This window comes from Homarus americanus, unplaced genomic scaffold (assembly GCF_018991925.1).
Source record: "Homarus americanus isolate GMGI-L3 unplaced genomic scaffold, GMGI_Hamer_2.0 scaffold6317, whole genome shotgun sequence".
NCBI lineage: Eukaryota > Metazoa > Arthropoda > Malacostraca > Decapoda > Nephropidae > Homarus > Homarus americanus.
In genome coordinates, this window is record NW_024730668.1 from 3,807,352 (window position 1) to 3,833,508 (window position 26,157).

The window sequence follows — 26,157 nt, forward strand, 5'->3', positions numbered from 1 at the left end:
TGAGTACAGTTTGTAATGTCCCCTTTGTTTAGCCCTGCCTTCCTCTTATACACCTCTATCAGGTCGCCCCTCGCTCTACGTCCCTCGAGGAAGTGCAAATTAAGATGCTTTAACCTGTCTCTATACTCAAGGTTACTAATGCCTGGGATTAGTTTTGTCATTCTCCTCTGAATTCTTTCCAAGGATTCTATATCCATTCTGTAATACGGTGACCAGAACTGAACTGCGTAATCCAGGTGTGGTCTCACAAGAGCAAGATACAATTTTAGGATGACCTCGCTAGTCTTATAACTAACACTACTTTGTGTGAACCCAAGTACTTTATTGGCCTTGTTACGAGCAAAAACACATTGTTTACTTGGCTTAAGGTTCCTACTTATCATTACTCCTAAATCTCTCTCGCAGTCGGATTTCTCTATGGCATCGTTGTTCATCTGGTATCTGGTTTCCCTGTTTACACCTCCTATACTGAGTACTTTACATTTGTCCACTTTGAATTTCATCTGCCATTTTTCAGACCATTCGAAAAATTTATTTAGATCTTCCTGTAGTTTTGCTGAGTCCTCGTCAGATTTAATAACACGTCCTATTTTAGTGTCATCAGCAAATTTACTTATGTTGCTGTCTATGCCGATATCTATGTCATTTATGTATATAATAAATAATAATGGTCCAAGTACTGAGCCTTGGGGAACTCCACTTGTGACGTTGCTCCAATGGGACTTAGTGCCGTTAATGCTCACTCTCTGTTTCCTGTCCTGTAACCACGCCCTAATCCATTTAAAGATGTTACCTTTGATGCCATGAGCTTCTACCTTTCTAATTAGTCTTTCGTGGGGGACTCTGTCGAAGGCTTTGCTAGAGTCGAGATATACCACATCATAATTGTGCCACTCGTCCACCGATTCGAAAACTGATGAAAAGAATGTTAATAGATTAGTTAGACAAGAACGTCTGCTTGTGAAGCCATGCTGGGAATCATTGATCAATCGGTGCTTCTCTAGGTGATTTCGAATAGAGTTTGAAATGATTGCTTCCAGTAATTTGCCTACTATTGATGTTAGACTGATTGGGCAGTAGTTAGAGGATAGTGATCTATCCCCCTTCTTGAAAATCGGTATTACATTCGCTATCCTCCAGGATTCTGGTACTACACCTGTTTTTAAGGACATGTTAAACAACTTTGCTAAGGGCATACTAAACTCTTCCTTACATTCCTTTAATACTCTGGCAAATGTCTCATCGGGACCAGGTGACTTATTAGGCTTTAGTTTGTCTATTTGCTTACTAACATCGTTACTAGTCACTACTATCTCGCTTAATTTGTTTTCTTCACTATCTCTGAATAGAGTCGGTGCCTCGGGTATCATGTTTAAATTTTCGGTGGTGAAAACTGTTGAAAAATGTTTATTCAAATTATTGCTCATTTCTCTGTCGTTATCAGTGAGCTCACCGGTGTCTGACCGTATTGGTCCAATCTTTTCTCGTGTTTTAGTTTGATACATTTGGTAGAATCCTTTGGGGTTTGTCTTCGCCTCCCTTGCTATCCTTGCCTCATTATTCCTCTTTGCTTGCCTTATCTCGGTTTTAACCCTACTCGCCAATACCCTATAATATATAATAGTCCCGGAGGTGAATTTCGCCACGATTTATCCTTCTACCTATAGCCTTCCTTTGGCCAATGATGTTCTTTAAATAATTATTTATCCATTTAGGGTCATTGTTGTCTGATCTGAGTTTTTTGTATGGTATGTTCTGCCTTTGTGCATTAAGTAACTCACTATTTAAATTGTCATGGAACTCGACAATCTCAGATCTCGTTATCAGGTCTGTGTCATCTGTCAGGTTCAAGGCCAAGCGCGACACCCCCTCTCTCAGCTGCCTCTTTAAACTGTCAAAGTTCGCCCTTCTGAAATCTGGTACTTTAGTGGAATTTTCCTTACGTCTGCCCTGAAAATCTAACTGGAATCTAATTTCTTTGTGATCGCCGTTTGCAAGTTCGTTCCGTACCTCGACACTGCTAATGAGGTTTTCTCTGTTTGACAGAACTAAATCGAATATATTATTACCCCGTGTGGGTTCGGTTATATGTTGACTTAGAAAACAGGGTGGACTTAGGTTGGTCAGGGTTAATTGTACTGATTTATCGAATACTAAATCACTGTCAGATATATTGGAGTGTGATTCATGTCATTATTATTATCAAAAATTAATGTAACTCATGTCCCCATCATCAGAGTGGGGGTCAGTGTGGACGGGGCAGTACAGTAAAGGGAAATTTAACAAGATGTTTTAGAATTTTCCGGGTGCATAGGGTAGTTGTTTAAGTGTTAGTCTCTGTCGCCCTAAAAAAAGGCGCACCAGTTCACTGTATACAGTAACGTTCCTCACAGGTGAAGCGGGGGTGGCGTGAGTGAAGCAGGGATGGCAGGGGTAGCAGGAGAGACGGGGTGGGCAGAAGGTAGCAGACATGGTAGCGGGAGGCAGCCAATTTGGGTGTCTCCTGGGGCTTAAATTATTCCAATCAATTATCTTTGGTTAGTAGGTTTGGACTATTGACCGCTGACGCTCTCATCTGAGGTTTTCATGTGGGAAAAATGTCCAACTAAACTGAATTTGTTGGCAGTAAATATTACTTCCTTTCTAAACCTTAATGAAACATAAAGCTGTTTTTCACCAAAACGTTCATTCTTACTATATACACACTGTAGAAAAAGTAATTAATATGAGTAAAATTACCGACTTGCCCTTCACAGTTACGACAATTTTCAGTATTCATTATTCTAGACTGTCCTAACCTAACTTAACCTGTCATTACTTTACATTTAAGAAAACGTCAGATTTCCAGTATGTACCCTCAAGCGACTTCCACAAAGTGTGAAAGAAGCGCCAGTACCTAAGTAGACTGAGAAACTATACGAGGTCTATTATAGACAAGCTTTCATCACTGGCTTTGCTACACATCCATTATGACGTAAAACTAGATGGCGTGAACATTTTGGGGGAGATAGAATGTTTTAACTCTTTATGATAGAAATATTACTGAAATTATTGAGAAAAAAAGATTCTTGTCTGATGAATGAACCAGTATGTTTCTTAAAAATTGATTCTCTGAGGCCTAGTTGACACAAACTTCAGAAAATATCTTTGTGTACTATTACAGTATATACAATATTAAGGCTTTTTATCTATGCGCCTTGGTTTATGGCTTATGAAAATTCTATAATAGTGTCATTTGCCATATATTCATTATTTTTTTTCGAATTGCCCCTCCCCACGCAGGTACGGGGGCTAATTTATTGTGCACCCCCTTGCACCCTTAATTGAATATATATATATATATATATATACTGTAGTTGTCTGTTTTCTTGTTATTTTTGAGACGCTTTATATACGTAAATTTTGGGGGGATAAAATAATAAATCCCTCAAGTCATTCTGTTAATATTTTATGCTGATATGCAGATATATAGAAAATTGGCATATATTCAACTCGTTACCAAAAATAACTTGGTGTGACTAAAAATTATTTGTCTGTAACTTATCGTAAATACACAAAAAAACTAAGTAAATACAAGAATGCCGGTTACAATCCCTCATTTCCCCGCTACAGTGTTTACGCAGTATATGAGTTTCATAAGACATTCATTTTCCAATCTATCAAATTTATTCATTGTTTAGTTATTTCCAAAAGCCGGTAAATATTATCAGTGCCTATGCACTGAGATTCTTTCAGAAGCTCTCCTTTTCTTTATTAACGTGTTTGAAATAGTTCCAAGATATGATTACACATGTAAAATCTATTCTGTCAAAACGGGGACAACTCCACTTGGGATACAAACTAATGTCCAATATATATCACTGAAGAAATGGGTTTTGTTTGGAAGCTGCGCATGCGTGAGGAGGGATGAGACAACAGCTTTACCAAGTGAAGAAAGTTCTCTTGCCTCTAAATTATAAATCTTATTGACAATGAAGTGACAAAAATATTTAAAATTATGTTTATTTAAATTTTTAATAAATATTTGTTACAAATAATTAAATTTCAAGACTTGTTATTAGATTTGTTTTATGTTGTAATAGAGTGTTGTGATGATCATTGATTGTTTTGAGGTTTGGTAACACTGCGGGAGGTTAAGGGAGGCAGCACGGTCCCGACAGACGCCATCAACGGGACAACAAAATGTCGGAGGACGTAGACGGCCCAGACAAAATTAATACAGCCCCTGGAGACTCTGGAAATACAGATGGAGATAATGATGGCGGTTCAGGACCACCAATGTCCATGAGAGGAGGAGGAAGAGGGGGCTTCAGGTAAGGAACAAGAGTAGCTAAGTTTTAATTGCCGAAATGGAGATTCCAGGTGCCGAGGTGTCCATGCGCGATGTGTTCCTGATATTTGTATTGGATTTTACATAAACAGTGAAAAGATTATTAACCACTTGTTACAGCCTTTTATTCAGCAATGCAGTCCTTGGTAATCGGAGTTGGACTGTAGTGAAGTAACGGATTAGGAGTGGCTAGTGTAGGGCAATGTGGTGTTCAAGGTGACGCCTATGAGGGGCCGTCTCTATATATTGTAATTTCCACTTATGTTCACCTAAATTTCAATGCTTGGGTGCTATGTAGATCCATAACTAATAAATTTAAGAGGAAAAGAGTTAAGTTAGTTTATAATAAGTAATGAAATTCTACCCAGACGACAGGGAATTGTAATTATTTCATCTTGCGTGGTGACGGCCTTGATATAGTGTGTTTGTATAAAGGATATATGGAAATGTTACAGTTTAGTAGTATATTATGATTATAGAAAACAGTAAAGTGTTTTATAATTGTAATGAATAGTTTTGGGTCAGGTACAAAACTGATTGCTTTGCTCTTTCTCGTAAATTATACTAGTAATAAGTAATAATTAGCTTGTTTTAGTTTAGCAGATTGGGCTTTTTCTTTTCTTTATGATGCCCAGTCGTTTGTACTTGCTAAACTCAGTAAATAGTTTCCTGGTTATTTTTTTTTAAATCCTATAATGTTGTGAAGTACCTGAAGGCCAGTACAGTATTGTATTTTTTGCAATGGCATAGTTTGGGGCATCATGTTGTTAATGCTTAGTTGTTGTTTAAATTCAGGGTAAAGGTGGAGCAAACGGGTAACACCAGGAGTTGTTAGAATTCTTTAATTTTTTCAAAAAATGTTCCTTGGTTGATAGTGCAGTAATAAAAACAATACAACGGTGCACAGAACCTAATAGAACCAGACCTAACCAAAGAAACCTATCTAACTTCCTAGCCGAGGGTGACTCCCTGGCATTACCAACATTGTGGGGTAAAAATATGCAAAAAACGACTCGACTTGACCAAAACTTGCCTTAAATAACGGATGGAGGAGGATCTTGATGATACAGACAGTCTGAATTACACAGTGGACATGTTACTGAACCAACAAGAACACCATGAGACCTAAAGATATGAACAGCTGTGGCTTTGTTCTCAAATACTCATTGAATTACTGTACATGCCAATTTTCCAACGAGTACACAGATGCCATTTTGCAACTATGCAATTCAAATTCCAGAGCTTACACATGCTCATGAGTATCATAGAGAGTGGTAGTAACTCTCGACAGGAGCTGCCATGCACAGGCCAACCGGCTTATTGCAGACTCCTTATTTTCTTATGTTTCTTGACATCGAAATTAACGCTGATTTGCTGAAGAAGAAGAAGAAAGCTTATGTACACGAGTATTATGTGACATGAACTCTTTTCTTGATTGGCTGAGTAATGAGTTAAAATATATCCACATAATCTTGTGTTCTCTTTGAGTGAAATAGAAAATTAAAAATAACTAAAGCTATAAATTTCAGATAGAAACCCTGTAAAGTACAGTATGCTTATTTCTTTCTCTATCAGTACAGTATAGAGTTCTGTGCATGGTAACTAATGAATATTAATCAAAATAAGTGTTCCAAAGTCTCACTATATTTACCAAAAACAATTTTGATTTTACAGTACTCTACAATACAATACTCGGGAAATGGCAAGTGTGGCATTGGCCTTCATGCCTTCAGGATTTTGGCAAATTGAAAAAATGGACTGGTCTTCTCACAGATGTTAATTACTTTGGCTACTTATCTAGCATTTGGTCTGATTGGTCAAGGCTTATGACTTAGATTATTGAATTCGGGCACTTGCAAACATGGTTAAGTTGGGTTGGGTGTGCAAGTGACCAAATTTATTAATCTGGGGTCAGTGTCATAAAGAATAAATGCTGGGCAAATAGTAAAGCTAAGAAAAGGTTCATGGCCAGACATTAACTACTGCCTAACTAAAGTTATCACAAACAGTAACGTTGCCTGATTTTAAAAGGATTGAACCACTGAGTATTGCCAGACTTGGAGTATGACATCTTGTGCCTTGACTCATTTATAGGTTAAGTAGCCATCAACTATAATATCTTGGCTTTACTGTGGAGAACAGCAACATTGGCCTGTTTGGCGCCATCCCCGTGTAAAAGCATAAACACCTTGTGATATGTTATTAAGAGTTATGAAAATCAATGTGGGTGCTAGACAACTCGTACCCAATTACGAGATAAATCATACCCAATTTATGAGACAGTTCGTACCCGTGTGTGTGTGTGTGTATATGTATATGTATATATATATATGTATATATATATGTATATATATATGTATATATATATGTATATATATATATGTATATATATATATATATATATATATATATATATATATATATATATATATATATATATATATATATATATATATATATATATATATATATATATATATATATATATATATATATATATATATATATATATATATATATATATATATATATATATATATATATATATATATATATATATATATATATATATATATATATATATATATATATATATATATATATATATATATATATATATATATATATATATATATATATATATATATAATGTTGAAAACAACATTAATATTTAGAAGCTTCGGTCCCTCAAGCTTCTAAATATTAATGTTGTTTTCAAGTATGACTCAACCATTACCAATATGTTAATAAGGAATAGCCCAAGTTTGAATGTAAATGGAAGTGTTTATTGTATTCCATGTAGCAAATGTAATTGTAATTTTGTAGGACAGACAGGAAAAACACTGCAGCTCAGAATCAAACATAAGTATAATATCAGAACAGCATCTGAAAGCAGTGCCATGTTCGTTCATGTTAGGAATAATAATCACCCCATTGCTTGGGAAAAAAGCTTAGAAGTATTTAAATCATCTTGTGTCACAGAAAGACTTCTGGTTGAAGCTAGTTTGATTAAGGAATTAAAATCAATAGACCTTAGTGATGGTCAGTTCAAAACTGATATGTTACATAAATTTATTTGTCAGTGGCCCAAGGTTAAAAATGCTTTGAAAACCTTTGATCTAGATGTAAGATAGTTATTTTGTGGGTCCCTTATTTTTGACCTGACCTGACTAGTCACGTCACCCCCCTTCTCTTAAGCTCCTCTACGTGTGTGTTGGTGTGGGGATTAGTGGATGACATCATTATGACCTGACCATGTTTTTAAGGTCACCCTGTATATTTAAGCCTCTCTCTGTCCATGTAATCCAGTTGCCTCTGAAGATGTCTTGAATAAAGACGAAAGCTAAGGTGCTCCGTTGTTTCCATTTTCCCGTGTGATTTTATCAAAATAAATATATATATATATTTATATATATATATACACACACATACAATGTATATATATACATTCTCTCCTCGACTTACGACAGGGTTCCGTCCCAACGACCAGGTCGTAAATCGAGAAGGCGAAAATAATACATAGAAATTCTAAAACGAGTCTTTTTCTTCTCAGCACCACGAGAATTCTCATTTTTAACGCTTGCCAGCCATTTTAAAGGAAATTACAAACAAAGATTTTGTCAGTACACAGCGTGATCACTAACGTCGGAACTCGAAAATATGTAATGTGAAAAAATATGAAAAGTATTTTTTACGACCATGTGTTTCTTAGTATGTTTGACCTTAGCTTTAACAAATTAAGAGTGAATGCATCTGCTCTCTCTCTCTCTCTAAATAAGAAGAGCGTGAATATTGGGTGACACATAATCAAGTCGTTACGTTACTCATACTGGTCTTGTTTCCGTGTGGTCGTGACTTTTTGAACAAATCTATCCAGAGTGTTGTGAACATAAAACGGCAACTAATTGTATGTGTTGGCTGATATTCTCACTCTCCGTTCTTTTATATCCTTATCACTACTGTATTTCATTCTTGACATTGACTTGTCAGAAGAAGAAATTCCTGACGATGTCACGATGTCAGCCACTGTAGAATAAGTTCGTTTTACCGGAAGAAAAACCAGAGAGGAGCCCCGAATTTTATACTGTATACTAACTGATTTATTTACAAAAAGCTGGAGCTGGAAAATTGATCTTTTTTTTTATGCATGTCTATATTTTGCCGACTTAGGACCATTTTAAACTTTTATATCTCCCAGTTTATAAATTGAAACTGCCAAATCTGTTTGCCTGAAATCTGTAAATTGCAATAAAGTTATTCTAAACCACAAAGTGTGAAATATGTACTTCTAGTGCAATGTTTGTGTGACAGAATAACATACTTATGTAATGAGATGCAACCATTTTGAAGCCTGCATTACAATTCCCTATTTCACTGCACTATCCTACAAGATTTACATAATCTTTTTTGGTAATCATATATAAAGTTAAAATGCATGGTATACTGTATATACTAATAGGTATGGATTATCTCTTGAATTGGGTGTAAGTAATCTTAGGTACGACTTATCTCGTGAGTTGGGTACGAATTGTCTTTTTTTGGGTACGAGATGACCCTAACCCAATCAATGTGAGGTGATGAGGTGGTAATGGCAATGGTGTTTGGCCACTGCTCCACGCCCAGCCCAGGATGGTTGCTAAAGAATGTCGATTGTCAAGTCGCAGGCAAATTATCGGTTTGTGCTCGGCTGGCTGCAACGTATCAGAAATTGCAAGGGAGACATTGGTTAACCAGCTGGGAGGAGTCTGGGAACTTGAGGAACCAGCTTTGGCATTTGATATATTAAAATGACTTATTTTGGGTGTGTAATGCAAGCAAAACATATTGAACTCTCTAATTCATATAAATGATAATTCATATAAATTATATAATTTTAGGCCATGAAGACCGCGATTGACAAGCAAGGAGGGCAGTGAATGGGCTATTGAGATTCTGTATGACCTGTGTTGGTAAATGTTAAAAATAAATGTTTTCCACCCTCGTATTCAGTATTTCTCCTCATAGCAATGTTATTATAAATACTGTATCAAATAACAATTGTTTAAAACCCAAACAACAGCCCCCCAAAAATGATAAATAAAGAAATGGATGGTACATTGTAATAATCATAAAATAAGGGTCCTTATCTATTAACTTATCAAACATATAAACCGAAAATAACATATTAGTGAGAAAAAAAATTATATCCAACCTTCCTTCTTTCATAATTTTCCTTGCTTTTTTTTAAAGCCCCTCCCTCTCACACAAGGAACTTGTATCATTACATTACCCCCTCCCTCCCCCCAAACAAACGGCCCTTCCCCATGTTGACCATTCCCCCTATCCACCCCACGTGACTTAAGTTGCAAAGGGACCCGGCCGGGTGCAGAGGTTAGGTGATGGAGTGGATGATTACCTTTGACCGCAACTGTGCATTTATTTATTTGTGTGTGTGTGTGTGTTTGTAAGGGTATCAAATTCATCTCGCTTGAAACACCTACATACAGGCAGTCCCTGAGTTATGAACGGGTTTCGTTCCTGGACCTTGTCCATAACTCAGAACAGTAGAACAGTGTTATTTACATAGGTTTGGTTACAACACAACCCTGCCCATACAAAACAACAATAAATCCTATGTGTAACAAGTAATGTAAGTATTGTAACTAAAGTGTTGTTAAACAACAAAATCATAAAAAATAATAATAATTACCATGACTGTTCGTAAGTACTACCGCCAAATGCTCGCAGGTCAGATTAGATTTGTGTGATGAATATCTTAAGATCCCATTTTTAAGTACAAAACAGGTGTTCACAAGTCAGACATTCATAACTTGGGGACTGCTGTATAGGCTTTAGTGTTAACAAGTGATCGTGGGCCCTTCGTGCCCAGTTCGCTATATAGTTCGACAAAACAGTAATGGAGGGAATATTTGGAGAAGTGCGCTCGCGCCTGTGTTTAACGTCGGTGCACTTGCAATGAACACTTGTTAATAAATCGGTTTCCTGCGAACAGCAGTCAAACAGTAATAAGAATACACAACATGTAAATATTTTATTTTTTCTGTAGCTATATCAGTCTTATACAAATAATTTCCTATAGTATATTAGAGATTAGATAATCATGATCGTGGTTGTTATAATCATGATCGTGGTTGTTATAATCATGGTCGTGGTTGTTATAATCATGGTCGTGGTTGTTATAATCATGGTCGTGGTTGCTATAAACAGGCAGTCATGTATATGAGGGGGACCTACTTTATACATAATGAATAAGAGATGCATGAATGGAAGAGAGAAAGGCATATATTAAAATTATCAGTGTAAATACTGTATTATATTGAAGAGAATGCCGTATTAATTGTAAGAAAGCGTAATTTGATGGAATTTATCAACTACAGGGTATATTATTTTATTCTTGACAGAGGGAGAGGAAGAGGATTTGGACCAATGTGTCCAATGGGACCGATGGGGCCCATGGGACCGATGGGGCCAAGAGGACCAGGTGGACCGGGTCCTGGTGGCCCTCGCTTTAGGGGCAGAGGAGGTCCAGGGTTTAGACCCCCACCCCCAGGATTTAGGGGTCCTCCACCATTTGGGCCACGGGGACCAAGGTTTGGTCCAAGAGGCCCACCACCACCATTTGATCCTAACTGGGGACCAATGCCTCCACCACCCCCAGGAATGGGTGGCCCCATGGGCCCTCCAGGCATGGTAAGTAGTAGTTAGAAGTGTTTCAGTCCAATCTTTAATAAGGTGAAAGGGTTAATAGTAGACTTTTAATTATATTATCCCCATATCCATAAACTTCTTATAATTCAAGGAAATTGAATAATAATTCATGCTTACCAGTGTGTTAGTGTAATCTTGATTCACTATATACTAAGCCTTAAACTCTAGCTAACATTGGTGAAAGTTAGTTGTAGGGCCAGTGGCCTTCATCTGTGAATGTTTCTGGTTTCACATTTTTTATTGTACTTTACAGTACCGGTACTTAAAAAACTTTTTTTCAGTATGACTTGCAATCATTTGCAATTTTCTGTTGCACTTCAGTTATAGTTACAGTATATTTTTTTCAAGTTCACGGTATTCGAGATGTACTTTTTATTATAGAGTGAAAATGTTTTGAGTAGATTTTGTGATTTCTTATTGTATGCTGGAGGGTTTAAACAATTTACAGTACTGTATTCATATTAGTTCTGTTGTCCACAAGACTTTTGTTAGTAGATTCACTAATGGCTGATAATGGTGAAAGGGCTTTGATGGTCTAGTTCTACTGTACCAAGTTATATCTCGATACAATTACCTATTATTAAATCTTATTACACGGGTAAATCTCATCCCTTGAACTGTTTGTTGCAGCCCCCAATGGGACCAATGGGTCCAATGGGGCCCATGGGACCACCAGGACCTTGGGGACCAATGGGACCACCTGGGCCAGGTGGTCCACCTAACCAGCAACCCAACCAAAATGTAAGTTTAGTTATTTGTGTTGAAATTGACAGTTTTATTTTTCAAGTTATTTAGATTTGTTCTTTAGATTTAACCCTCATAAGTTTAGACAACTGTGTTGGACATTGACTAATTTCAAACACTGGTGCTATTGGTCCAGTGTTTATAATTTTAGGAAAAGTAAGAAATAAAAAAAATTTTCAAGTGATTTCGCATGTGAGCTTGTTGCCTCTACACATCCTTGCAGTGTCTCAGAATACTGTACATTTTATATTACAGTACTGTAATACACTTATAATAGCAATGGTTATATAACATGCAGTATTTGAATTGCTATTTTCTCTGGTGCCTCTTAATACAAAGATACATTTGCTTGACTGCTTGCTTTGTTTTTCCGTAGTCTGTAACTACCTGTAATCTTGATTTTTTTTTTACTTGACTTTCAGCAACAAAACTCCTTAGGAGGCATGGACCTCAGTGGTGAGATCTGGGTGGAAACCAAGACTGGGGAAGGAAAGTCCTATTACTATAATGCACGCACTAGAGAAACTACGTGGACCAAGCCAGAGGGGGATGGTGTTAAGATATTGACACAACAAGAGGTACGTACTGCATCACATATATTCTGCTGCTTCTCCCCCCAAGCTAAGTCAAATAGCTATTTATTCATTGGTAATTATTAATGTGTTGCATGTATTACCTTCATGCTGATCAATTTTAATGTCTTCATAGATTTCTCACCCTATTTACTACACAATATTATTATTCCTTTTTTTACCTGAAATCTTCAACTAAGTTGTTTTTACTTTCATGGGCATTAGTGACAAACACTCCAAGTTGCAGTAAGTTTTTCCTTATTATATAAGTTTGGCTTTTTTTTTTTTTTTTTTTTTGGTTTTCACCAGTGCTTTTGTAATACCATGCCATTTTTATCTTTTTTTTTTTAGGGATGTTTTTTTTTTTTAATCGTTAAATTGCTTGCATACTGCTAACAGTCGGCAGCAACTCAAATAATTTTCTGTGAGTGTGGAATGTGGGTACACAAGATATGCAATGGTGAATTGTGGGATGTTGTTGGAAAACTCAACATTAGGGATACAGTATGTCCATGGATTATGTCAAAAAATATGCTGCCAGCATGAGAATTAATATTGTTTGGCAGTGCAACATGGGCAGTAAAAGAGGATGTCATACATAAGCTGCAGGAAGTTGAAATTATAATAGTGATAGGGATGTGTTATGTGATAATGAAATGTAGGAAATACTATGAATAGCTAAGAGGGTGGTTGGGTATTGAGAAGACTATATTAGAAAGGTTTTGCTTACAGGTATGCTGAGATGGTTGAGCATTTGGAGAGAATGGCCAACTGGGTCAAGAGATGCATGAGCTTTAATGTGGAAGGGAGACAAGCTAGGAGTAAGCTAGGGGAGAGGTTGTAAGAAATTACCTCAGAGATAAGTAACCTATTGAGGGAGGCTGGCAGGGACTGTGCAGCATGCAAAGCTGCATGCAAGACATTTCACTTCTTCATTCAGGCTTCCATTTTGGAAACATCATATGTAATTCTATCAACTACAGTACGTATTTGTTTTTACTTTGATTTATAGAAACTGATTTATTCCATGCCCATGTTTCAATGACACTTAGTTGGGAAGGGAAGTAAGTTCAACAGGCAGTCAATATGTTAAATAGTCTTATATTTTTAATTTATAGAACAATGTTTTTTACCTCACCAGGTAGAGGCTATGGCCCAGGCAGCAGGCGTGACTCCTCCAAGTCAAGGTGGTAATAATAGTGGACCTCCAAATGCTGGCGGTGGTGGAGGTAATAATAATAATAATAGCGGCGGTGGTAACAATCAAGGTCCTGGTGGTGGTGGCAGTAATGGACCTCCAAATCAGGAAAATGGTGAAAAAGATGGGGATGATGATGATGGACCAGGTGGTGGCTGGCAAGGACCACAGGGTCAGTGGGGCCCTCCAGGTGTGGGCATGGGTCCACCTCCAGGTGGGCCACCATTTGGCATGCCTCCTGGTGGCCCATTTCCTGGGGGACCAGGTGGGCCTCCTCCGTATGGTGTACCTCCAGGACCACCAGGTATGGATTTTCGTTGTTTTTATAGGGGCCATTGTTTTTCAAGAAACATGCACCTCTGAGGATAATGGTAATAATTTTTTTTTTTAATGGGTACAAAACATATTTACACAAATTCAATGTAGGTTGTCTGTACATGTCAATGCATTTAAACAATTTTGTGCCTCTTTTGTGTGTTGGGAAGAGTCTGTGTGAAAAGTGAACCCGTCATACAGGACATTAATTTTGTTCTTTATTTGTAACTGCGGTTAATGAATCACATTTTTTTTCCTCAGCCACAATTGCACAATTAAAAAGTATTCCTAATCCTCACCTCGGTTTATAGTACACTGCTGTGTCTGGTATGTGAAGCAAAATGCACATGCATATTCTCCTGCAAATCACTCCTCTCTACATACCTTTCAGTGAAGCAGATCCACCTGTGATGTTTATAAAAGTTGTTGAAAAATTCTGCATGTTGGTTTGCTTCATGCCAAGTTCTATTGATATCTGCTTGCACTGTAAGAATTGCAAAGTAGGAAAAGATGTAAAAAAAATATACAGACAGTGAATATAAATATATCTTTACTGCTAGTGTTTATAGGATAATGTCGTAGAATTGTGAGAGTTAGTTACTTTTACAAGTGACCAAAGGGTTGTTAGATTTTATTGGAAAGTAAAAGATTTCATCCTGTCAGCACAGTAAAAGAGAAGTGTTTATGCAAAATTCAGAAATTTTCCAATTTAGTCACTAGTCCAGGCAAGTAACACATGATACATACCAGGTACTTGCCCTGCTGCTTGTGTCATAGCGAACAGGATAGTCTAACATATTCATATACATAAGTTTACATTGAATTTCATGATACAATGGAGCTTACTTCGTGTTATGGTGTCCGTGCCGTGTAAAAATTTGACATTTAAGTGCCACTGATTTTGACTGCTGGTGATATGCAGTGTGTTTTTTATTCATAAGAAAACAGTCCTGCATTGGGCAATACTATTTATCGAGTAAAGAATGAAAGTATTTATACATACTGTAAGTTGTGAATCCATTTTTTAATTAACAAAAATGCAGTTACATTGTAAATGATCAGTCATCTTAAGTAATGTTTATCGATTTTTTAAATGAGTTCGTTCACTGTCTCTAAGTTTAGCTGAATTCTCCATATGCTTGAAGTTGTTCTGAAAACAAAGATGCCCCAGATTGAAAAGGAAATCGAAAGCCTGTGAGGTTCTTTCATGACATTTACATCTGATTCAGTTTTTTTTATTCTGCTTGGTCTCATTCACTATGTTTACGTAGTGTTCAAAATCACTTAGTAGCGAAGTCTGACTCACATTTATGGAACTCACCAGAGCTTGCCTTCTTGGAATAGCATAATGTACTATGATGTCACTTGTGACAAACTGTACTTTCAAGCGTCTTTGTTGATTAGCAGGGCATTTAGCATTTTCATTCTCTTGACAAGAGCACCATGGACACAGTCATATGACTTGAGACAACTAGATTGTCCTAAGCTTGCTTGATAATTGATTTACTATCTGTAGAGCAAATAGCCAATTGACAAGTAGTTGTTAGAAATTTGTGATATAAAGTGAGGTGTGGCATTAAGGAAGGTGACATTGAATGAGTGCTACTGTATAATAATGAATTTATTATTATATACACACATAATTTCAAGAAAATATAAATATCCAATAAAAAATGTATCAAAACATGAAGCATAGTTTTGCCAAATTACAAAAAAAATGGAATAGCCTACAAAAGCTGTAGGCTATGGCTGCTGTCTTAATCATTTTTCAACCCCTGCTTTTTCTCCGGTTTTCAATTTGTACTGAACAAGAACTCATCTGGTTTATGATAAGACTTAATTTTGCAATTTAAATTTGTATAGCACCATTATCTTAGCATTTTGGCCAGCTTAAATGCCAACTATTGTTGATGAATTTATCATATAGATATATGCTATTTGTGTGTGCTTTAGATCCTTGACTTGCTGTATTACATGGCCCAACAAAAACAAAAAGATGATTATGTATTGGTAGTCTGCATTTGACACAATTTTTTTGAAGGATCATACTACTGAACAGTTTTCTGATCTTGCAGTTTTGAGTTATGTAGTATTGATATAATCAGAAGATACTAAACAGTTGTTCCTCTTTGTGGCTAATATCACAATTGGGGTTACACCAGCTTTAAAGAAATCATTTAACCCAGTTCATTTTGGGTTTTGGAGAATTGTTCATTGTTATATGTTTTATCTAATGTGATTATAAATTCTTAGTTATTGTGCAAGCTTCTTATGTTTTTTTATTTTCTCTTGTGTCTAGGATTTGGCCCAGGGTTTGGTTCCGGTGAGACAATGATAAATAGTTTTTATGGGTGTTGTCTAAGGGTGTGTTTGCAAGTGGGATTCCTGTCAAGGTACAAGAAGTGCCACAAAGCTAGTGTTGCTCATGGCATGTGACAATATTAGCTTGAGCCATGTAGTTTCATGACAATCTATTATAGGATAAGTAATCAGGCAGGTCATAGGTGCTTGATTTGGACATTTCTGTTGCAAACACAACCACTGGTTTTGGTAGTTAATGGTTAACCTGATGGTTTTTTATCATAACTATGAATTTGAAGCAGATTTAAGACTGAAGTTTCTGTGGATACATTACTTTTTTATATTTGTTATTGGCTTTATAATTAGGTCAGTTTTGTAATTTCAATAAAAAGGATGCATCTGGTAATAAAAGAATCTTAATGTTTATATTAAAAACCAAATGGTTAACCAGTTAATAATTTAAGTGTGTTCTGTAAAAGACACTTTCTTGCTGCTCTGTAGATAGTTGAGGAGGGTATACTGTATTTAACTTGCTTTTGAATCTGTAGTATTGTGAATGTAATGCCTTCTAGCTTCAGATTGTACTAACATTAATTAGTTATTAGATAGTTTAATAACTGGTGAAGGGCAAGGAGAGTGTCAGAATTTAGTACAAAAACTTTAAAAAAAATTTTTTCGCAAGAATTGTACAATTCTTCATGTTGCCGTAAGTCTACTTTTATCACTTACTAAATTTAAAAAAAATTGCTCTTTGCCCTAAATATACCACCCCAAGTTCAAGAAACTGACAAAATGATGTTTCAACATAGTTTTAAGATGTGAGTTCTTGTGAATGCTAATGACTCCATAGCTTTTTATGTAGTATCTCGGGGAATGTTTCATGTGCAGTATATGGTTTCCTCTGTGAATTGTTTTACTTATTTATGATTTATTTAATGAGGGATGTGCAGTACCCTTGGTATCTGTTTGTCATATTTGTAATAATGTTAAGATGTCAATGTCCAAAAGCACAACGAGGCCATATTAGTACAAGTAGTAGAAAATGGATAAATTGTGCTGTACTGAAGGAGCGAAAAGAGTTTGCTTTGGTATTAAGTGAAAGTGTTAGGAATATGGGTGTGGACCGAGGTGAAGAAGTCCTTCGAAAGAAGTGAAGATGGAAGGATGTTGGAACCATGACTTGGACGTGGAATGTGTAATGAGCCAATGACTGATAATTTGGGAAAGAAGGTTCTTGCTAGCTTGGTGGAAGAATTTTTTCTCCTTTCCAGAATAAGAATTTCTAATGATAAAGTTGGGTTTATCATGATTATAAGTGAGTTGTAGGAATATAAGGATGGGGGATAAGATGTCAAAAAGTTTGTGTTTGTCACAAGATAGAATATCAAAATGGTTTGACTGACAAAGGGGAATGTTTTTATTTATTTATTTAATTTTCTCATGCACACCTTACTTTTGGTGTGATGCACAGTGGTTGGATAGATTAGTTCTGTTTGGTATACAATAAACCTTCAATATTTGTGTAGGCAATTGATGCTGATGTTGAATCCCTGGAAATTGGAGTTGGTAATTTATGGCAAAAATGGAATTATGTATTCCATGGCCTAAATTTTGCTCCTTCCAGTTACCTAGATTTTAACAATTGAAAGTCATCACTTTGAGTGTTTGGAGTATTTTGATGATACAGTACAGTATGTCGGATTAGGAGTGATAAATTGATTGTAAACTAAAGCATTGTGTACATAGCTGGTATGGGGAGGCTGTGTTTGGGTCTCCATTTTGCACTTCAGGCATTTACATTGGTCTCTTGCAACCTTGTCACATTTTTTGCATCCCTACTTCAAGATGTATATAGTGTTACCTCCATCTCTCCATGAGAATATACCAGAAATATTTTTTGTTGCTAGTTCTACACTTGATTTGATTAACCTCTTGGGTACGAGGAGCCACTCTTTGATGAATATAATCGTGTGGCGTTAGCCAAATAAAATGGTAAAAGTGACTTCCAGTAGTGAGGGGTTTAGTTTTAATATTGGAAGACAGTAACCATGTAATGGTGTGCATGTTGTCTTAGTGTTATGGTTTGATAGTTGTCAAATTCATACTCGAAGGTCAAAGGTCTGAATTGTGAGGAACATAACTATTGTACTGATAGATGTGTTTTATCTGTCTTCTTGGGGATTGAGGTTCTTACTACTAAAACTGAAGACCATCAGTGCTCAAAAAGTAAAAACTGGTATTGTAACTAGTCCTATAAATTCATAGATTAATTTCAGTATGGAAGACAGCTTAGGTTTCAGGAACAGATGCTTTCCATGGTGAATGGTAAATCCATTTTATCTTTGCAATTATGTGTGAATGGACAGTATTGTGATGTGACATTTTTCCGACAGGATCTTATTGCTGATTTTTCAGTACAGTATTTGCTTAAGATGTATTGCTCTATTGTTTTAAGAAGTTACTTGTAATGGATCTGTAATAGGATTTGTTTTTTCTGTCTACCCCCTCCCTCCCTCCCTCCCTCCTTATTATTGTTCCACTTCTGTGGGGAGGTATGTTGGTTCCTCAAGCAGAATCTGATTCAAGGATGGTGTTAGAACCGTTTTTGCTAAGAGGGTGCAAACCCTCTGCACTAAGGAATGGCAGTGACGATTTTCTTATAATTCCCTCACTGTTGTGGGCCAGTCTTTTGAGTTTTTATCAACAATCTGACTGTCAGCCTGAGAAGGTTCTTTTTGGCATGGAATCTTGATGAAGATTTCATCATATGTATCATATCAAGCAGGTAGTAAAGCTTCTTGATGTGGTGTTTTGGATACAAGAATGGCTCATACTGCAGTATTAATGGATGTCATCAAACCAAGAATCTGATTATTTTCTTTTTAACAAGGAGCTCTTAAGCTTGAATTTCAAGTCTGTTTTATCAAATTATCACAGCTGAACTGCACAACAAGGGTAACAACAATGAAGACATTGCTTCAATAACCTCTTGTAATTTGGTGTCCATAACCTCCATATTACATTTTGGAGCATGATCATCAATGAGAATGACTTGTGTGGCCTTGAGGAAGTATGCTTGGTCAGTTTTCCATACTGTAGCTGTTTATATTTCCCAATGGGGATGCATGCCATGTATTACTTTCAGCTGTTGTATTTTCGTCTTCCCAGAGTCAGGCTTTAAATAATATGGATGGCTCAAGATGGTCATAAAATTATAAATGATAGATGGAATATAACATTCTATTTCATAATTTTGGCTGGAATGAAGGCCTGGTTGCTCTCTCCTAGGGGAATTTGTGAGGCTATGGACATTCAAGCATGATTTGTTGCTTTGGATTTTACATTGTAGTGATGGCAGTGGACTGGAGTTATGCACACTGCTTAAGTGTGCCTGACTGTTGCTTCTATAAAGACTTTTTTAAGGTTCTTGTTACTGGAGGAAGGTATAAATAATCATTGGATTTATCTTAGCTGTTATTTCAAGGCAGTTATTGTGAGTAGCTGTGTAGACTTAACTGGTTGTGTAGTGTATTCCAGTCTTAGTTATAAAATGGGATTTCAGGGGACAAGTTCATTATTTTTAGCTAATTTTTATTGTCAGCTGTATAGCTAATGTACACAGAACATATCTTTGTAATTTACATAAAAGTAGTTATACAGTCAGTTCTGCTACAACGCAATAGTTGTGTTCTTGTAAAACCTCACGTAGAAATTCGCGCAAAAGAAATAACAGGGCTTATGGAGAAAATAGGGTTAGGTGTAGATTACTCGAAAACGAAAAAAAAATAATAGCCTTACACAAAGGATCTTTTTTTTTTTTGCAAATTTAGCTATTCCCGTTGCACGCACAATATCACATGTTCTTTCCTTACGTTCAAAACGCTTGATAACATCAAGATTCTCTTCAAGTGTTATAGCCTTTCTTTTACGATCACCACCGGGAATGCGATCACCAGAACGCTTCTTGGAGATGTTCTTCTTTTCCATATTCACAGTTAATACCACAAAATTGGAGAAATAGTAAGCAAAAATCACTGAGGACGCTTCAAAACAACCCACGTGTTTCAACTGATCGTGTGATGGAAACAGAGAGAGCAGGTGTAAAACGCTAGTAGTCCACACTGCGAAACATTATTTTTATTTATTTTTTTCATACAGTGTTTATGGGAACAGCTAAATTTGCAATAAAAGGATGAAATTTATAGTCCCTATCAAATAACACTTCACAAACAAAACACATGAATCAGTTGAACATATGATGTCGAACGTGAACTGTAAACACTGCATAACCCTGCGCCAAGCGACTGTATACTTAAAACGTTTGAGTGGAATCGCATTACAGCCAACACGCGTTCGCGTTTTACAAATATTGTTCTTCTATTCATCAATCGCGTTATAGCCAATTCGCGTTGACAAAATACGCGTTGTAGCAAAAATGACTGTATCTGTATGTACAATACATTACATGTTCTTTAATTAGATTCAGGTGCGTGTATTATTATCGTGCTTCATCTTTTCACTGAATTAATCACCACCCAGTCATTATTTATATGTAAACAAATTCTATTCTTTGGAATGATCTCCATGTCACAAGTCAGATAAATTATTTTAAATACAAAATCAGTGATTTCTATTACTTACACTATTGTAGAATTTGTTACAATTGGCACAGTCCAGAACTTTAAGGTGATTACTTTATGCACAGGTATTCTTCCTCTTCTGGGTTGCTCCTATGGTGTCTATGTCATAGTTTTGCTCACTGTTGCTGATATGTGTATGTGACTTCACATGACATGTCACTGATGGTATTAACAAGTGTGCGATGTGGGTCCCATATGGTGCACAGGCATGACCAGGGAAGCACTGGTATCTTGCAAATGTTGAGAGGGTTGGATTACATAATGCTGTATGTAACCTTGTGACCAAAAATGGTAGTTGAAACCCACCCTATATAGGTGGTAGCTATATTCAACTGATATTTTTCAGCTGTAAATTTGGAGGGACTGAATTTGAGTTGTATTATGAAGTTACCTATATCACACAGGTGGTAGGATTGGTAGGTTTCACTGAATGAAGGGTGACTGGGGCATTGCTGGCGGTGGGTGGTGAATTGTGACAGTGGGTAGCAAGTCCCTCTGCAGTGTGCATATTATGAGCTTTATACCGGATATGAGTACAGCAATAACCATGTACTCTTAATGCTATAAACACAGCACCTGAATTGCGCCAGAAGTAACCCAGCATCATCTGTGATGTGGGTAATGAATCATACTTAAATTTTCTTATCTAGAAATGGTATCTTTAATGTGCATAGGTCATCACATCAACATTATAGATTTTTGTTACTTAATGAAAAATTTAACTTCCTTGTAGAGCAGCAAATCTCTTGCTAAGTAAGACAGTCAGCAGAGTTCATCTATATAATGACAATTGTTTGTACATGCAGTATGTATACTTTTTTTTTCCCTGAATGCTAGCCTCTTTCTGCTCTGATGTAAAGTGGCTGAACAGGTGCTCATTTCTTGATTTAAGTATTCTACAGCTGGTGGGTTATACCACCCCCTTGGTAGTATACTAGTCCATGGAAGAGTTGTTCCACCATCAGGAAGCTCACCCAACAGGGTACTCATTTATTGCATGTTGACTGTAATGAGAAACCCATATCTCTGTTGTCTTTTGGTAGTGCAGTGTAACCCCCTCTTGTATATTCTTACCATATATCGATTTGGGAATGTTTGGGAAATGGCTTTCTCAAGCTGCTTTTTATTTAAACGTTTTGAGTATTTAATTTGCTAGAATATTTAAATAATTACATATCTTTGTTGTGAAGTCTTGTACTTCTGTATTAGTTTTAATTTTTGAACCTGTCATAATTTTATTTTGTATAATATAAGTAAAAAGTGTATTTCTCATGGTATACAAAGTTCAGTGATATGAAAATTATTTTTACGATATATATAATTATCACCATTATTAAGAGTACAGGGTAATATTATGTTTATTAATGTTGTTTTAATTATTTCTGAAGCTTTTCAAGAATAGATTTGTAATTATTGTTCGGTCTCATGTTGTTACCAGGTTTTGGCCCTGGTCCAGGCCCTGGTTGGAATGGATACCCTGGTCATGGGATGCCCTCTGGGCCCCCAATGGGTCCCCCAGGTTGGGGAATGCCACCACCTGGCATGGGAAACATGTCACAAGGTGGTATGCAAGGCCCCATGGGTGATCAACAGCAGCAACAACAGCAGCAACAGCAGCAACAACAGCAGCAGCAACAACAACCACCACCCCAACAGCAACAGCAGCGACAACAGCAACCGACACAGCAGCAACAACAGCAGCAGCAACAGCATGAGCCAAAGTCATTAACAGGACCAGAGGTTAGTTCATGAAAGGAAAGTTGTGGATACTGTTAGATAATGGACTTAAGGATTATTTGAAGACTTGAAATCATTACCTTGTTAACCAACTTTTTACAGTTGAGGATCATATTTGTATCAATAAGTGGTCAGCAGTTTGAGAATGTAATAGATTAGCAAATGGTATTTAACTTTATTATTAAAATACATACATAGTTTTGAAGATATAGAGCTTCAATTTGGTAGGGAGGTGTGGGTGGCCTAGGGGATGGTTGTCCCTCCTCAAGGGGTTGGTCAACTCCACAGGGGCCGGCCACAATCTGTGGGCCAGTTCACAGTTTTGAAGATCAGAGAGCTGAAATGTGTTAGGGATGTATTGGTAACCTAGGGGATGGCTTGGCTCTACTTTTTGTCCCTCCACCTGGTAACACAACTAGTTACAAATATTACTTTAGGTAAGATTAGCCGAGATTTATTTTTAAATGCTTTTTGGGATCTGGGAGTATGGGTAGTTTTGACATTATAATGGTTAAGCTATAAAAAAAATAGATTACAGTATTAGGTCCCTTGTAATATTCCAGTTTTGGTATTTATTTTGATGATTGACAGTGTTAAATGGCCTGTAGAATATATATTGTTTGGGGAATTAATTAAAAGGGAAAATGCATGCTCTTGTGACACGAACTGAAAGTAGCTGACAAAAGTTTTAAGATTTCCTCATGAGGGACTTAATGATGGGAAGTAACGGGTCCCAAAGACTAGTTCACTCGAAAATATGTTGTGTCACGGCAGTGGGACATGAGTTCTGTGCAGTACAAGCTTTTCTCTTTGTTAAGGAGCAGGATGGCCAGAATCAAGAATTATGCATATTTTCTCTAAATTCCCAGTTATCCATTCTAACGGCTCAACCAAATATGTTCTGCTATGGTGTATCTTCCACATCAGATCAAGATATCCATCCATCTAGTTTATTCCTGCCATTTTCATACTACATTTGTTAAAAAAAGTTGTGATAAATGAATTTGAGTCATAAACTTTTACTTACATGATATTTGATTGACAGCAGGCAGGCAGCAACGTTTCTGGTGTTAGTAGCAGCAATGGTCCTGGAAGTGAGAACAGCATGGTGAATACTGCAAATAGTGGTGTTGTGGTTGCCAGTAGTACAACAGTAGTAACACAGGGAGCTCCCTCCTCTTCTGTTGATGATTCCAATTTAGACCCAGAGATGGTAGCCCAGGCATCTCACTGGACAGAGCACAAAGCTCCTGATGGTAGGAGTTATTATTACAATTCCAAAACTCAAGAATCTGTATGGGAGAAACCTCAGGCCATGAAAGATCTGGAAGGTAAGTTGAAATACAGTACTTGAGTTGTGAATTCTGTATATATATCTGATTTTGTTGTATGATATTTAATTAATTTTGAATCTGTACAGTACTTGGTTCAGATCACTATAAAGCATAGTTATATATCTTACTTCATTCTTAAGGTTCTTATTTACAGTATATTTGGGGATGTATTATTGAAAACATGAGATTTTATAAAATGCTCTTTCTATTTTGCAGCTGCAAGATTAGCATTGGCACAGGGCATCAGTTTATCAGTGAATTCTGGTCCTGGGGCACCTGGCACAGAGGCAGAATCTTCACAAGATAGTAACTCTGCTAAAGTGAATGGAGAGGATTCGACATCCCCCGATGACAAAAATACATCAATGGAAGTTGACAACGATGATTCTAAGGTTAGTACTGCATTGGATTTAATTTTCCTATTTTATACTGATGATAAACTCTCTTGGATATTATGAACAATTTTTTTTTTGTAAAATTTATTTTATTTAATTTTGTAGTAAAAACCCTGGTTAAGGCGAAAACTTGTGTACATTATATATATAAATAAATATATATATATATATATATATATATATATATATATATATATATATATATATATATATATATATATATATATATATATATATATATATATATATATATATATATATATATATATATATAATTGATGGACTGGGGGAGTTAAAAATCACTTTGTGATCTTTTGTCATTTTGGTTTGAATAGTGATAAAACAGATGGTGGAGTGCACAAACTATGTATAATGGGGAGGGAACCAAAGGAATGGCAGAGAGCATGTAAAGGAAAAATTTTGTGATGAGAATGAATGTAAACATTATTGAGAAAAAGTTTTGAGTACGTGTATTGTATATATATACCAGGGAGAGTATATGGTGGACTTATTATTTAGAGAATTGAAGCAAAAATGGAGAGTTTATTAGGTGAAGAGCAGTGTGGGTTCAGAAAAGAATGATGGGTGGATCTGTTGTGTGTAGTAAAATGTTTTTGAAGAAGGGGCAGAATGGACAAGCATTTATGAACCTAGAAAATACCTCTGAGTCGATAGAAAAGCAGTACCATATGGTTTGTTTTGGAATTTTTGCGTAAATGGGAAAATACTGTTTTTAGTTATTATAGAGAGTTTGTTGGGAAGAGAGATGTGGGTTTACAGTGAAAGGTGTGTAGATTTACTTTGGCTGTTAAATATTTTGTGGGATAGAGGAAGAAGCAAATTAGAATCGAAAGATGTGGCATACTTCCCGGCTAAATGATGTGTATTCAGTGAGTTAGTTACATTGAACGTCTGTTACTCACATAGGTGGAAACATGGAGTTATAATTCAAGTTCAAAACAGCTGTTGTCTCGAGCTTTGCCAAAATGTATTTGGGGAATTTTGATTTATTTTTTATTTTATTTTTTCTAGCAACAATCTGCTCTTTTCAAAGGCTACAAATTCCCTGTGTATACTTATATCCTAGATTTTTACATTGTGAGATCTTGGAGTGCATGTGATTCATGCATATATTTTATTCAAGGACACGTGGATTGATTTGCAGGATGGTGAAACAGACGACCAAAAAAGCCAGCAAGATCTTAGTCGGCCAGTATCTTCACAACCTGTGTCAGGCACCCCCTGGTGTGTGGTGTGGACTGGTGATGGCAGAGTTTTCTTTTATAATCCCACAACAAAGTAAGTTTCTTCCTCATATTATTTTTGTTTTTTTTTGTTTTTTACCTGATATACCTTTGTAAAGTTCATTAGTTACTGTTATGTTATTTGTTATTTTTATATGAAAAAGTTGTGTTTTAATTTCACTTAGTTTTTGAATTTCCAGGAAGGAGACCACATACAAAATTTATGCCAGTTATTTCTTAATTCTGATATTAACTTTGATTTCTTTGATGGCACATCTGTCCCACAAACCAAATGTTCATAGTTTCCTCAGTGAAACATCAAGATAAGTAAATAGAAAATCCAAGGAGGTATTTTCACATACACTGTACAGCAACCTTAATGTGGTTTTACTTTTCTAAGTTACTAGATAATAAAACATCGGAAGTGGATTGCATACACTGCACACTACACACATTTAAGGCCCTCTGGTGTCACTTGCATAAACTATTTTCTTGTAGCCACACAGGTCAGCTATATTTTCTAGGACAGTACTCATAAGTTGCTCCTTTTCAAACTGTTATATAACTCCCATTTACATGAGAATACTGAATTTTAGGGAAAAAAATCAATCTTTCATTTACAATCTCCCCACCTCTCTG

At 36.2% G+C, this 26,157-nt stretch overlaps 1 protein-coding gene across 7 annotated transcripts in view; it reads left to right on the plus strand.

Annotated features, from left to right (window-relative positions):
* The first annotated feature begins 4,134 nt into the window (after positions 1–4,134).
* LOC121867192 (transcription elongation regulator 1-like) overlaps positions 4,135–26,157 on the plus strand; it is a 45,012-nt gene continuing 22,989 nt past the window's right edge. For 3 of the 7 annotated variants that reach the window (XM_042366995.1, XM_042366999.1, XM_042366996.1), the window contains exons 1-10: positions 4,135–4,313; positions 10,732–11,020; positions 11,669–11,779; positions 12,205–12,360; positions 13,496–13,856; positions 16,167–16,190; positions 22,247–22,548; positions 23,591–23,876; positions 24,096–24,271; positions 25,419–25,573. In XM_042366995.1, the coding sequence (XP_042222929.1) occupies positions 4,183–4,313; positions 10,732–11,020; positions 11,669–11,779; positions 12,205–12,360; positions 13,496–13,856; positions 16,167–16,190; positions 22,247–22,548; positions 23,591–23,876; positions 24,096–24,271; positions 25,419–25,573 (1,991 nt within the window). In that variant the 5' untranslated portion in view covers positions 4,135–4,182. The remainder of the gene's footprint in view (positions 4,314–10,731; positions 11,021–11,668; positions 11,780–12,204; positions 12,361–13,495; positions 13,857–16,166; positions 16,191–22,246; positions 22,549–23,590; positions 23,877–24,095; positions 24,272–25,418; positions 25,574–26,157) is intronic. The other 4 variants (XM_042366997.1, XM_042367000.1, XM_042366998.1 and 1 more) reach the window with 4 other exon arrangements.